Source organism: Neophocaena asiaeorientalis, unplaced genomic scaffold, assembly GCF_003031525.2.
Source record: "Neophocaena asiaeorientalis asiaeorientalis breed wild unplaced genomic scaffold, Neophocaena_asiaeorientalis_V1.1 scaffold123, whole genome shotgun sequence".
NCBI lineage: Eukaryota > Metazoa > Chordata > Mammalia > Artiodactyla > Phocoenidae > Neophocaena > Neophocaena asiaeorientalis.
This window is the reverse complement of record NW_020173666.1, coordinates 11996353-12011425: the sequence shown is the minus strand read 5'-3', so window position 1 is coordinate 12011425 and position 15073 is coordinate 11996353. Positions and strand designations below refer to the sequence as shown.

The 15073-nt window shown below is 57.1% G+C and overlaps 1 protein-coding gene across 1 annotated transcript in view; it reads right to left on the bottom strand.

The window, feature by feature from the left end:
• Positions 1–15073, bottom strand: part of SYNJ2 (synaptojanin 2) — a 95334-nt gene that overhangs the window by 44614 nt on the left and 35647 nt on the right. The window contains exons 3-4 of the mRNA XM_024748049.1: positions 10535–10805; positions 6730–6955 (exon numbers count right to left, since the gene is read on the bottom strand). Coding sequence (XP_024603817.1) covers positions 6730–6955; positions 10535–10805 — 497 coding nt within the window. The remainder of the gene's footprint in view (positions 1–6729; positions 6956–10534; positions 10806–15073) is intronic.

Here is a 15073-nt window from a genome sequence, read left to right as displayed (position 1 = left end):
CCTGATGAATCAGTGGCCTTATCTTCAGTAGCCAAATCGTTATCTTTTGTTTTGGGTAAATGAGGGGACTTTCTGTGCCGCGTGTCATGGCGGCAGAGCGGGCCCACCAGGTGGGACTCCCAGCAGAGCCGAAAAGACTGCAGACTCCGCCCAGGGAGACCAAGATGCCGTCCACACCCGCGCACACATGCATCTACACAACACAAATGTGCACACAACATCTGCCTGCATGCCCACACAAAACCCCCACCCACAAACGTGCACACACACAGCCTGCCTTGGAGGAGAAAGACTGTTCTCTTAGGGAAAAACATAAAAGCAAGGCAGGAGTGGATGGTTGGAAAACACCTCCCTTTTCTGGCTCCCTGAGAGTTAGCCTCCACATCAGGGATCCAGCCTGCTCCGTCTCGCGCCATCGCTGGTCTGAATGACAAGAGGCAAGCAGCCCGTCGGCCGCCCTCGTGCCTCTGCTACAGGACCTCCCCTCCCCAGTGGCTAAGGTCTCAGTCCCTTAGCAGAGGGCACAGGCCGGAGGTGACCTGCAGGCAACACAAGAGGGGCCAAGCTGCCCCAGCCAATGCTCCTTCCTGCCGCGGGCTCAGTGCCAATATCCTCAAGTTGTTGCCTGCGCCCTCAGGTGCAGACATGAGGTTTCAGATCCTGCCATTTCTCTAAATGCCAGGTCACGAAGCAGGCGACGCCTTGTGTCTTCCCCTCCCTCCGTGGTTCCCCACCTCCCAGGGTCCTCGTCCAAGACTCCCCACCTCCCAGCGCCCTCCTCCAAGACTCCCCCCCTCCCAGGGTCCTCCTCCAAGACTCCCCACCTCCCAGGGTCCTCCTCCAAGGCTCCCCCCCTCCCAGCGTCCTCGTCCAAGACTCCCCCCCTCCCAGCGTTCCTCCTCCAAGACTCCCCACCTCCCAACGTCCTCCTCCAAGACTCCCCACCGCCCAGGGTCCTCCTCCAAGACTCCCCACCTCCCAGGGTCCTCCTCCAAGGCTCCCCCCCTCCCAGCGTCCTCGTCCAAGACTCCCCCCCTCCCAGCGTTCCTCCTCCAAGACTCCCCACCTCCCAACGTCCTCCTCCAAGACTCCCCACCGCCCAGGGTCCTCCTCCAAGACTCCCCACCTCCCAGGGTCCTCCTCCAAGGCTCCCCCCCTCCCAGCGTCCTCGTCCAAGACTCCCCCCCTCCCAGCGTTCCTCCTCCAAGACTCCCCACCTCCCAACGTCCTCCTCCAAGACTCCCCACCGCCCAGGGTCCTCCTCCAAGACTCCCCACCTCCCAGGGTCCTCCTCCAAGGCTCCCCCCCTCCCAGCGTCCTCGTCCAAGACTCCCCCCCTCCCAGCGTTCCTCCTCCAAGACTCCCCACCTCCCAACGTCCTCCTCCAAGACTCCCCACCGCCCAGGGTCCTCCTCCAAGACTCCCCACCTCCCAGGGTCCTCCTCCAAGGCTCCCCCCCTCCCAGCGTCCTCGTCCAAGACTCCCCCCCTCCCAGCGTTCCTCCTCCAAGACTCCCCACCTCCCAACGTCCTCCTCCAAGACTCCCCACCGCCCAGGGTCCTCCTCCAAGACTCCCCACCTCCCAGGGTCCTCCTCCAAGGCTCCCCCCCTCCCAGCGTCCTCGTCCAAGACTCCCCCCCTCCCAGCGTTCCTCCTCCAAGACTCCCCACCTCCCAACGTCCTCCTCCAAGACTCCCCACCGCCCAGGGTCCTCCTCCAAGACTCCCCACCTCCCAGGGTCCTCCTCCAAGGCTCCCCCCCTCCCAGCGTCCTCGTCCAAGACTCCCCCCCTCCCAGCGTTCCTCCTCCAAGACTCCCCACCTCCCAACGTCCTCCTCCAAGACTCCCCACCGCCCAGGGTCCTCCTCCAAGACTCCCCACCTCCCAGGGTCCTCCTCCAAGGCTCCCCCCCTCCCAGCGTCCTCGTCCAAGACTCCCCCCCTCCCAGCGTTCCTCCTCCAAGACTCCCCACCTCCCAACGTCCTCCTCCAAGACTCCCCACCGCCCAGGGTCCTCCTCCAAGACTCCCCACCTCCCAGGGTCCTCCTCCAAGGCTCCCCCCCTCCCAGCGTCCTCGTCCAAGACTCCCCCCCTCCCAGCGTTCCTCCTCCAAGACTCCCCACCTCCCAACGTCCTCCTCCAAGACTCCCCACCGCCCAGGGTCCTCCTCCAAGACTCCCCACCTCCCAGGGTCCTCCTCCAAGGCTCCCCCCCTCCCAGCGTCCTCGTCCAAGACTCCCCCCCTCCCAGCGTTCCTCCTCCAAGACTCCCCACCTCCCAACGTCCTCCTCCAAGACTCCCCACCGCCCAGGGTCCTCCTCCAAGACTCCCCACCTCCCAGGGTCCTCCTCCAAGGCTCCCCCCCTCCCAGCGTCCTCGTCCAAGACTCCCCCCCTCCCAGCGTTCCTCCTCCAAGACTCCCCACCTCCCAACGTCCTCCTCCAAGACTCCCCACCGCCCAGGGTCCTCCTCCAAGACTCCCCACCTCCCAGGGTCCTCCTCCAAGGCTCCCCCCCTCCCAGCGTCCTCGTCCAAGACTCCCCCCCTCCCAGCGTTCCTCCTCCAAGACTCCCCACCTCCCAACGTCCTCCTCCAAGACTCCCCACCGCCCAGGGTCCTCCTCCAAGACTCCCCACCTCCCAGGGTCCTCCTCCAAGGCTCCCCCCCTCCCAGCGTCCTCGTCCAAGACTCCCCCCCTCCCAGCGTTCCTCCTCCAAGACTCCCCACCTCCCAACGTCCTCCTCCAAGACTCCCCACCGCCCAGGGTCCTCCTCCAAGACTCCCCACCTCCCAGGGTCCTCCTCCAAGGCTCCCCCCCTCCCAGCGTCCTCGTCCAAGACTCCCCCCCTCCCAGCGTTCCTCCTCCAAGACTCCCCACCTCCCAACGTCCTCCTCCAAGACTCCCCACCGCCCAGGGTCCTCCTCCAAGACTCCCCACCTCCCAGGGTCCTCCTCCAAGGCTCCCCCCCTCCCAGCGTCCTCGTCCAAGACTCCCCCCCTCCCAGCGTTCCTCCTCCAAGACTCCCCACCTCCCAACGTCCTCCTCCAAGACTCCCCACCGCCCAGGGTCCTCCTCCAAGACTCCCCACCTCCCAGGGTCCTCCTCCAAGGCTCCCCCCCTCCCAGCGTCCTCCTCCAAGACTCCCCACCTCCCAGCCCCCTCCTCCAAGGCTCCCCACCTCCCAGCGTCCTCCTCCAAGACTCCCTACCTTGCAGGGTCCTCCGCTAGCACACACGCCTCTCCCTGCCCTCACCTGCTCTGCTGTCTTTCCTTCTCTCTCCAGGTAGGAGGCTCACAGCTGAGCACTGACCACTCACCGTGGGAGGCACGCCCGAGGGCCAGCTGGTCTGTCTCCTCCCTGCTGTGACCCCACCCGGCAGGCTCCCGTTCAGACTCAGCCGAGGGGCTCAGGACATGCATCTGTGTTGTCGACGAGGCCACCCCTGTATCGGCTCTGGGAAATGACCCCTCCCCTGGGGTCACCTTCTCCTCCACACACCAGGGCGGTCACGCTGTTTGGGGGCCCTGCTGGTGTGACTCGTCCGGCTCCTCCCTCCCGTGGTGGAGAGCACGGGGTCCCTGGGGAGCAGACTGAAACACACGCGCCCCACGAGGAACTGCTTTGGGTGCAAGCCCACGACCTCCTGCCCTATGTGTGTCTGTGAAAACAAAATCACCGTGGGGCTCACTTGCAGCCTCTGGGTCCCGGCAGGACAGCAGCTGGTGATGTCTGGCTGACTGTCAGCTCATCCGCTGCTCCTGGGAGCAAGGTCGGGGCGAGGGCCTCATCCAGAGAGCAGCCCGGAGGAAGAAAGGGAGGAAAAGCACAAACCCGGAAGCCCACAAAGCTCACAGGAGCCAAGAAACCCCTCCCCGCGCCCAAGAAGGGAGGCAGGTGCCGGCAATTTAAGTAACAGGGTGGGCTGCAGGAGTGGGGGGCAGGGCACTGCGGGCTCTAAGGCCTCGCGGGCCGGCCGCACGCTGCTGGAGGGGACAGGGTCCCTGCCTCCCAACACGTACACGGGGCAGGCAGGAGAAAAGCACAAGTCACCAGGCACACTTAGAACAACCAGAGCAGAGGCCCAACCCTAGTCTGTAGAAAAACGAGAAGAGCCAGGACAATACGGAGATTGTTCATAAAGCTAAACGCGCTGCATTGGAAGCACAGTCCTGACCTGTTAAGGTCAGGCTATGTCCTTGTGTTGGATTGAATTGTGGCCCCCCTCAAAAAGATATGTTGAAGGGGCTTCCCTGGTGGCGCAGTGGTTAGGAGTCCGCCTGCCAATGCAGGGGACACGGGTTCGTGCCCCGGTCCGGGAAGATCCCACATGCCGCAGAGCGGCTGGGCCCCTGAGCCATGGCCGCTGAGCCTGCGCGTCCGGAGCCTGTGCTCCGCAATGGGAGAGGCCACAACAGTGAGAGGCCCTGCGTACCGCAAAAAAAAGAAAGATATGTTGAAGGCCTAACCCCCAGCACCTGGGAATGTGACCTTACTTGGAGATAAGAGCCATTCCAGATGCAATTAGTTAAGAAAGGTCAGGTTGGAGTAGGCTGGGCCCTCAATCCAATATGCCTGGTGTCCTTATGTACAGGGGAGAAACACACACACACAGGGAGAAGATGCCACGTGGTGCTGGAGCCAGATGGGAGTGACGCTGCCACCACCGGCCGTCAGAAGCTGCCAGTGGGAAGGCTCCTCCCCCAGAGGCTTCAGAAGGAGGGCGGCGGTGCGCACGCCCTGATCTCGGGCTCTGGCCTCCAGGACTGGGAGACGATACATTTCAGTCCTTTTCAGCACGCCCCCCGCTCCCACCATTTGCGGTGCTCGTTACAGCAGTTCCAGGAAACCACTACGCCTTCTTACATTTTCAGTGTTAAAATGTCTTACCGTTTAGGAACAGACAGTGATAAGGCGGGCAGTTGCTTTATCAATGACTTACTTGACAAGACACAGTAGATGGGACCCCAATTTTTAAAAAACTGGTTGAAATCCAAAAAAATCTAAGGGGCACTAAACAAGGTACTCTCTGCCCGAGGGCGGGATGGGGAACGGGGCGAAGACTGAACCACAGGGGCTCGCTCCAGGGCTGCCCGCTGGAAACGTAAATCCCGCTCAGTTACCAGGTTCAGGGTCTCTGGTATTTTGATTTGTCCAAAAATGCTTTGCATCTTTGGCCCCCACTTCCCAGCACAGCGCTCAGCCTGTGGCAGGTGAAAAGTAATTAAGATCTGTGGAATGAATTGAATGGTGCAAAGACTAATGACACAAGGATAAAGACCGGGATGGAACACCGTGAGGAATGCCCCCATCTGGGGGCCTCGTTTTCTCTGTCACTTTTAACCAGGTGTTTATTTACCAGCCGCGTCTATGTCCAGGAGAGCTGAAGTCACAGGCAAGAAACTGCCCCTCTGCTCATCTTCAGGCTGCTGACTGGCATCCCCCTACTCAGCATCTGACCCCAAGAGGACCCTCCCCGCTCTGTGCCCTCCGAAAGCCCAGGCAGGTCCAGCTCACACACGGAAAGCAAGTGCTCAAATCTGTGCTGAATTAAACTGGCTGAAGTCCTGGTAGGAAACACCTGTCGCAGCTGCAGCCGTAAGAGGGGATGCAAAGTCCCATCACCACTAAATAAACACGGGCTGCTTGCAGCTTGACACCCACGGCAATACTACACCTGTGCCTTTCATGGGCTATCCTTTGATTTATTCTATCTGTTAGTCTACACGGTGGTATTATCCTACTGCGTAGGATAACATCGCATGTTCGCAAAAAAATCACCTGTTAGCAAAAAAATAATAATAAATAAAGCAGATGTAAGACAGCATCTCTGGGAATGAGAACAGAATTTAGGGGGGAAAAAGTCAATGAGAAATTAAGCAGAAGGTTCTATTCCACGGAGCTGAAAGCAACTGCTTCCTCACATGCAGATTTCACAACTCCCAGCTGCTAAGACTTGCTTCCAGGAGGAAGCTTCAGTGGATCCAGAATGAAAACTAACTTCCTTCTCTCATCCTGCCATTATTCAGCTACTTACTTTTGTCTTAAAAAGATTTTCAAACCCTATTGGTTCATTTGTCAGCTGCTCTCTGAATAACCGCCACCCTTCGTGATATCACGGCAAAAATTCCTTCTTTTTAGCTGAAAATACCCCTGGGTAAGCAACACTTTTCCAGCGTGAGAAGAGAATCAAAAAAGATACAGCATGCAGGGACTTCCCTGGGGGCGCAGTGGTTAAGAATCCGCCTGCCAATGCAGGGGACACGGGTTCGAGCCCTGGTCCGGGAAGATCCCACATGCCGCGGAGCAACTAAGCCCGCGAGCCACAAACTACTGAGCCAGAGAGCCACAACTACTGAAGCCCACGCGCCTAGAGCCCGTGCTCCACAACAAGAAAAGCCACCGCCATAAGAAGCCCGCGCACCGTGACGAAGAGTAGCCCCCGCTCGCCACAACTAGAGAAAGCCCGCACACAGCAACGAAGACCCAACGCGGCCAAAAATACATAAATAAGTAAATAAATAAATGTATTAAAAGAAAAGATACAGCATGCAAACCCAAGGCCACATTTGCAAACAGAGCCCCAGGGACACATTCTGTGCTCCTGGGAGAGCGAGGAGCCACGTTCATGAGAAAACGCCTCCAGCACCCCCGCCTCCAACGGAAACAAGTTTGCACAGGTTCCTCTGCTCTGAACCAGCGGGGGCCACGGGCCGGCCTGGGCACTGACCTGCTCCGTCTCCACGAAGTTAGACACGTGGCCGTCGTCGTTCACGCCTCGGGTGTGGAAGCGAGCACCGGCACGCTCGCAGCTGATACGGGAGACGAGGCAGGCCTTGGCCTGCTTGTGAGAGGCGTACACCGTGCGGACGGCCACCACCCCGCAGATGACCTTCAGCAGCCAGTCACAGCAGCGCACCTGGTGCTGCCTCAGGGGCACGTGCAGCTGCTGGTTCCTGCAAAACAGAGCCCCACAGCGGTTCAGGCCGCCTCACATCCTCGAGGGAACACCGTGCCCAGAGCAAGTCGGGGAGGGGCCCAGGGGCTGCCTTCCCACACTGCACACTCCCCACGAACTCCACACTCGGGACACACAGCCCGGGACGTGCGAGTGCTTCAGAGACACCCCAAACGGCAGGGCCACGGAGACACGTGCAGCAGGAAAGGGCTAGGAGTCCTTTCCTGAAGCTGCTCCCAGGCGTCAGTATCAGTGAATGGAATCCAGGTACAGGTGTGAGTCAGTCACAGGTCTTTCAGGGAATCTCAGAGAAGCCTCTGTTTACACTGGTGGCCTCTGCAGTTTTTGATAATAAATCCCATCAGTAAAAACTTAATCATGCTTTATGATGACAGGATAGTGATAAATGATAAAATGACAAATCATAAAAATAATTAAATATATGCATGCTTACATGCTTACTTAAATTATATCCACATCCCACAAGGTGAATGTAATGAGAGCATTACAAAGCAATGGATAATAAATAAACGGGATGAGATGAACATAAAACCTAATGAAAGTTCTAGTACTTCCTCCCCATACCCAGTGGATTGTTCTGGGTCTCTGGCATCCACGATGATAACCATGGGGATAAAGGCCAACTTTTATCAAGGGCACCGAGCACCGTTCTAAGTGCTTTGGGACGGATCAACTCACTTCATCCCTGAAACAGCCCTGTGTACCAAGTGTTATCATTCACCCCATTTTACAGATGAAGAAACTGAGGCACAGAAGAGAAGTACTCGCCCAAGGTCACAGCGCCAGGAAGCGGTAGCATGGAGTTGGAGCTGTGCTCTTCACCCCGAGCCTCTCCTGCTGAAGGCCCTACCTTGACAGCTGCACTTGTGCATGGCCACACCCTGCTCTCATCTCTCACTCGCTCGGCCTCCCCAGCGCCCACTGGAGCTTACCGAGCAGGTAAGTGGTTGCTCTGAGAAGTGGGGCTCGGAGGGCGTGCACGGGCCTCAGGCTTCTTCCGGGCTCCGCACGGTTCACCCAGGGGACCCAAGCAGTGCCGTTCTGAGGCCCCTAACACGCTCCCCAGGAGGCAGGAACCACCACAGGGTAGCAAGCTAATCTAGGTCACAATGCCCTATTTGTTTAAAAAAGGCAGCACTATTCCTGCCTTAAGCAGGTCTCTCCTTTCTGGAGAAGTGTGCCGTGAGCTCTGACGTCTCAGGGGGCTTCTCTAAGTGGCAAGAGGCAGCCACTCCCTGCTCTCAGGCCAGCCTCCCCGACGTGACCGCGTGGGCACTAAGAGACACCCCCCGCCCCAGGAGCAGGGCCATGCCTGACCTCTCACACCAGGGCGCTGGTCTGCCTAAAGAATGACGAGCATGAAGCATTACTTTACAAAAACACCTTCCCCTCTTCTGAAACCCTCTCTAAAATTCAGACGACAAACCCTCTTTAGTCATACCCGTATGAAATCAGCGTCAAAGGAAGGCCTCCAGAATATTCCAGGGTCTTCCAGCCACACGGCTATGGCTGCCATCAGTCACTAGGGGTCAGGAGAAGGAACCGTTTGCCAAACAGATAGCTCTAAATAATCCTGTCTGTAGTCACACTGGCCTGACCCCCTGTGGGAGGACAGCTCATATCCTTGAAGGAAGAAACCCAAACCTACAAAGGAAGACAGCCTGCGTCTCCTTCCAGGACTGAATGGTACTAGGAAGCAACGATCGGTGGGGAACAGTAACCAGCCCAGAAAAATGCCTTCACCCCGCTGTACACCAGCCACGTTCAGCGCTGACCCCCATCTGACACCAGATGTGGGTTCAGACCTTGAACACTGCACCCAAAACGGTGGGTTCAGGCCATCAAGCCCGTGACCACGCAAGCTGGGGCTGACTCAGCTGTGGTCAGCTCCATGGGTGCCGCCCTGAGCCCAAACACCACGCCCTGGAGTGTGGGATGGCCCAGCAGCCTAGCACCTCCAGAGCCCAAGACAGTCTAGTGTCCACTTGGGGCCTCCCCCTCCCCAAGCCCCTCTCCGCCTTCACTCTGTGATTCTCTGCGTTGTCTTCTTTGTGGATCTCAAAATCTCCAACCACAGAGCTGGCATCAGGAGGCCTGGAAAGAGCAGGTACAAAGGGCAATCCAGATTCTCCAGGCACCCAACAAATGTTACAGCCTCTGAGACCTCTAGCCTCGGCTCATCAGACAGTCCCAGCTGAAGAGGACCCCCGGCCTAACAAAGACCCCTCATAACCCACAGCCCCTGTGTCCCTGAGCTTAGCTGCCTTCAGGGGCACGTGCACCTGCAAAATGGAACCAGTGATTCACAGACACACCATCCCCTGGACCTGTTACCCAGAGTGTGGTCCTCAAACCAGCAGCAATGGCGTCACCATTGGCTCCTTGCTAGAAATTCCGAGTCTCGGGCCCCAGCCCAGCCCTGCTCAGTCAAAATCTGCTGCAAAAGGATATGGTGAACCCCCTTTCTCCAAATGGAAGTCAGGAACTCACTTGTGGGAGTCCCAAGCACCAAGCAAAGTACACGTATCTGGTGATGGAAACCTATGACCTCCTCTGTTTGGGTAAAGGAGGGATGGATAGATAAAGGGCACAGAGAAGCCTCATCCGTCCTGACTCAGGGCTAGAGACTGGGGTAGCCCCAAAGGCCACCGCTGGAATCGAGGAACGCCTCATTACGTGAGGTGTACTGGAACATTTCTACAGCAGGATTTTCATCGCTTTTGCTTCTGACTCTCATCTCCTGGTAAATCTGAGGGGGGCAGCTCCATTGCACGTGAATCACGGTACCCCCGGCTCTTTCACAGGACTGGGGGCGTCATGACCCCTGGAGCCCAGAAAGGGAGATAACGGACATATTTACAGGGTCATCCACACTGGCTAGTCCCTGAAGGAGCGCCCAGACACCCCTAAACATACAGAAACCCAACCACTTCTGCCTGGGCTTCAGGTCTGTCTTACACTACTGCAGACCACCTTGGCCGGATGACTCAGTTTTGCCGTTGACACAACTGGTTTGGTTTTGTGATTAACAGCATGGGATCTGGAGCCAGATGCCTGGGTTCAAATTCCCTCTGTTATTCAAGCCTCAGTCTCCTTACCTGTAAAATGAGGATAACAGACCCTACTTCATTGGTTACTATGTGGATTATGTGAGTTATGACCCCCAGAGAACTTAGAACAGTGCTTTATAAATGTCGGTGGTAAATGTCTGTACACTGGAGGATAACCAGGAGAACTGAGGGGACCAGGGGCCAGGGAAGCACTGAGCACAGGCCCAGGCACTTGGGAGAAACCGGGAGATGCTGCCACTTGTGCTCTTTACTTATGGAGCAGATTTTCCTTCCTAAGTCTGCATTAAACCATGTTGAGCTCCCTCCCTGACCCCTGGTGGGGAGCGGGGCTTGTGTGCGGCGAGTGAGCGGGCACAGATCACAGCTCTCACAGGTGACCCACGTGCCGGGGATGATGCAAAGTGGAGATCAAGGATGCAGGCGCCCATCAGAGCCCGCCCTCCATGTAAGCTGTGGGCAGGAGAGCCCGGGCCCCAGGGCCTCACCAGAAGAAGGAGTTGCCCCACTCGGAGCTGTCATCGCCCTGCTTCTGTGCCCGGACAGTGAGGTCGAAGCGAGACCCATCATTGGGCCACGAGAAGTAGAAGACCCCTGAGGTGAGGATCTTCCTCAAGGCTGTGAGGCGGTCCTCCTCCTTGGCCTCTTCCTGAAGTGGGTAAAAGTCGGTGGCGGTGATTTTGTAGATTTCGGCCTCTGGAATTCTGCCCACAGATGTGCAGCCCGTCACCAAAACCAGGAAGCTCAGGGAGGTGCCACCTGGAAGGGAGTGAGACATGGGGGCTGAGGATCACGGGCGGCAGAGCGGCTGGCGGTGACGCGGGTGACGGGCAGCCGGGCTTTCAGCTGCAACCACACAACTTCCTGTTCTCGCCTCTGCATCCCCCAGACCTCGCCTTCCTAAACTCCATGGCTCAGGAGTCCGCCCTGTCACCTGAGCCCGAAGCCTGGAGCCGTGGTTCCGGAGCCCGGCCCCTGTCCAGCAGCGGCAGTGCCACCTGCAGCCTGTTAGAAATGTGAATTCTCGGCACCACCCAGGCCTCTGGGGCCGGGCCAGCAGGCTGCGCTTACCAAGCCCGGGTGGTCCTGCTGCCCTCCAGAGTCTAAGGATATGTCTGCCTGGAGCCTTCCCAGCCCCACACCTCAAGCCCCTCAAATCCACCCTCCCCACGAACCCTCAGGGCCCCAGCCGGAGTCAGTCCTCCAAGCTCCATCGCTGGAGCGGCCTCCCAAACCCGCTTGATCGCAGACCTCCCTCCTTTGCTGAAATCCTTCCAGGCTCCCACTTGCCCACAGGGCTGAAGTGGGAACATCTGGGAGGTCCGAGCCACTCCTGCCCACCTCCTGCCCCTTCCCACACACAGTGCCCAGGGTCCAGCAGCTTTTACAGGCCGTCTCTGCAGCTCCTCAAATGCGCCCTCGCACCCCTGGGCCTCTGCCAGCGAGGCCTTCCTCAACTCCCTCCCCAGTCACCTTCCCACCCTCAGCCTCTAGACCAGCAAGAGCCTTCCCAACGCCTCTACCCAGCCCCCTTCCCAAGAGAACTCCTCTCCACCCTTCTGGGGTCAGGTCGGCAGCACCTCCTCCAGGGAGGCTTCCCTGCTCTCCCAAGACACTGCTGGGTGTCCCTTCTAAGGGCTAAGTGGTAGCCCTCGTCACACACAAAGCTAACAGCCTCCTTCCCTGCGTGTGTCCCCCAGTAGACTGGGGGTTCCTTAGGGGCAGGGCTCTGTTTGGTTGTCATATCCCAGCATCCTGGCATTGCATACGGCAAGTGTTTGATGAACACTTCCTAAATAGGCCAATGAGAGAGCAGCTCGAGCCTCCCCTCCCCCGGTGAAAGGTTACCCCAACCAGTGTGGACCCCACTGCCAGGAGGAGGACACACCCCTCTCCGGGGATGCCACCACACCATCCATGGCTGTCTTCTGTTCCCAGGCAATGCTTTACTCTGGGGACAGTGGGGACACTGCCCCATAGTCCCCTTTTCAGGAGAAGGCCCAGGAGATAACTTGGGTAACTGGCCTTTAGGGGCTGGTGTGATTCAGGTCCAGAGCACACTCCCCCCATCCTACTGAGGTTTAAAGGACCCGATCCCACCAAGATCTACTCCAAATGTTCAGTGGCCGTTATCCGGAGCAATGGTGGTCAGCGTCCTTAGATCTCTGGACACTTTGCTACGACCCCTAAGACTGCCAGTTCCACTGCTCACTTATGCTAGGCTCCTTCCTCACACTGAATGAGAAAAAGAGTCCTGCTGGGGGTCGGGTAACATCCGGTTTTTATTAAAGAGCCCTTCATTTGATAAATAGGTCACCACTCGTACCAGGCCTACCGGGGGTTGGGGGTCACATACAATAGGCAACCATACTGGCTCGTACCCCACGTCTCCAGTCACATGATCAGGAAATCATTTTGAAACAACAAGAATAAGGCAGTTATGCTGTGGACAGTGCCAGGTGTCAGGGGGCTGAGTTTCTTAAGCAGAACAGGCGTCGTTTCTGGAAGACAGGTGGGGTTTATGTGGGGTTGACATCCTCAAATTTCAGCCTCACAAATACAAAACCTACCCCAGCCTGTGCTAGAACCAATGCCCATGCATCCCATCTGCCTCTTCCGACGGGCTCAGCATGGGGTGAAGCAGAGCTCGAGAACTGTCCCCTTGCAGTGGCCAGAGGACAGCCTGGTGGTCTAGGCTGCGAGCCCAAGATTAGACTCTGGAGGGGGTGGGCTCCAGGGGAGGCATGGAAAATTCTAGTTTACATCTCTCCATCCGAGTCATGAAGTGGGTTTCTGGCACCACTCCCTCAACAGCCTCTGCGTCGGGGGACCGAGTCCCTGGCAAGAGTTCCAGGGTGCTCCGAAGACAGCACGCACTTCCTGCGCAGGGCAGTGGCCCGGGGGAGGCGTGGGGCGGGCGTGCCACTGCAGGCGTGAAAAGGCTCTTGAAATATATGAGAGCAAAGGGAAGGGGCCGCCACCACCGAGGCATCGGGCTCCCGAGTCCTGGGACGAGGGGGCTCAGGAGAGGGTGAAGAATAAGAAGAGCCACCATGTGGGAGCACGTTGGAAGCAGATGCTTTAGTGACAGTTAATCCTCAGGGCGATGCTTACCGTGTGCCGGGCACCATTCCACACACTTCCTCCCAGCAGCCCCATTAGGGAGGCACCATTTTTAGCCCCATTCAAAGGAAGGGAGACAGAGGCACAGGGAGGGTGAGTAGCCTGCCTGAGGTGGCACAGCGGGGAGGTGGGATTCGAATCCACTTTCTGGCTATCCCACCCGGGCAAGTTACTCAAGCCAAGTCTGGTTCCAGAGCCGGTGCTCTTAACCGTGTCCTTGCAGAAGTATGGCCAACCTGCCTAACAGCGCTGCTATCTGACACAAGAGACTGTCCCCGGGGAGCTGAATCACCCGCCCGGTGCACAGCTGGTCTGTGTTGGACCAAGATGCAAACGTGGGTCTCACCTTGGCCCAGGCTCCACCCGGCCACAAGGTCCAGCAGCCTTCAACAACTTCGGCTGTTGTCTCTCTAAGAACTGTGGTTGACCAATGCACCTCTCGCTCATTTTCAAATTGACACCAGAAGGGTTCACTATTAGTTTAAGTGGTTGTGAGTGATATATTTTCCATCATGTGCTAAATGTTGACATGTAAAACCGTTGTGGGCCTCTTTACCAGCATCCGGTGGAATCTAGACGGTGATTCATACTCATCACCATCGATTGTTTAAAGGAATCCATGAACAAGATCTTCTTTAACGGACGGGATTTCCTCTCCTATTTCCAGTCCACTCTCGCCGCAGAACTTCATCCTAATGGCACATTTTGCGCTTCACCTGACCGTATTGTACAGCAGTTTGGTTCTGCAGCTCCACGTCTCCAAAAAGAGTGGCTTCTGGCTTGAGTTATCACTCAGGCAATGATTTTTAGTACACGATTGGTCAAACGAGGTAAACGAAACATTTTTGTTAAATAATTATTTAACAGAAAAAGTAAAGATTTGTCGGAAAGGCTTCTCTTAATGGGATGGATGGGACTTACAGTTCGTGGATAAATACTATTTATTGATGGAATGAAACTATCAATAGATTCTATATCAAGTCTAGTTCTATCTTCCACTTTTATAGCAGTAAACACTAAGAGACCTCGTTTACATGAATAAATAGGTGGGAACAGAAAGAGCTTCATTATAGCAATGTCACTCAACCCTTCAAAATCCTTCTGAGCTACACGTTAAAAAAAATCACAATACTCTATCAACAAAATCACTGTTAAAGCTGTCAGCTGATGCCCCAATTACTTCCATTTTGTGGAAGGCAAACAATTGACTCTCATCTGGCTTGTCAACAAATCTGCTACCTACTCACTGAGGTGACTGGCTTCCTCGACTGCTGACAGTATTCTGAACTGTCCCTGTGTTTGGCACCCTAGAAGCATTTACTTCTGAAGCAGCTCACCACTGTGAGATTCCGTGCAGGGGAAAGGTAAGACAGCAGACGGGTGGCCGTGGATGGAACAGAGAGGGTGAGAAACCGGCCCCTCATCACAGGACATGTTTAGGCAAACCGATTCCTGGAAGGAGTGGAGGGCTTGGAAACTGTTCTCCTCAGATCTAACCATGTCCTGCACCGTGGACGGTCTCTGTGACCCCCAGAAGAACAGCCCTAGGCCTCCGTCCCTGCAGGAGGGGGGCCTGCCTGGCCTGCTCAGCCTGGCAGGGGTCACTCCAGCCCTGGCATCACCCTGTCTACCCATTTGTGTAACAGCCCCCGTGCTCTCATGCACTGCAGGAGACAGGGGTTGGGGGTGGTACCGTGAGGATGCTGTTAGCCTGTGATCCCACACAGAAGGCGTCTCTAGGGGTAAAAGTGAGGCCGGTGGGACATGCCACCCGCCCCCCACCCCCACCGACCCTGGCGTGTGAGAAATCCCCTCTGCCGTCACCTTGAGCACGGGATCCAAGCTGTGTTTCCAGTAACCCAGGATCAATTTTCTCACGGCCCAGAAGTAAACTGGGCCTGGGA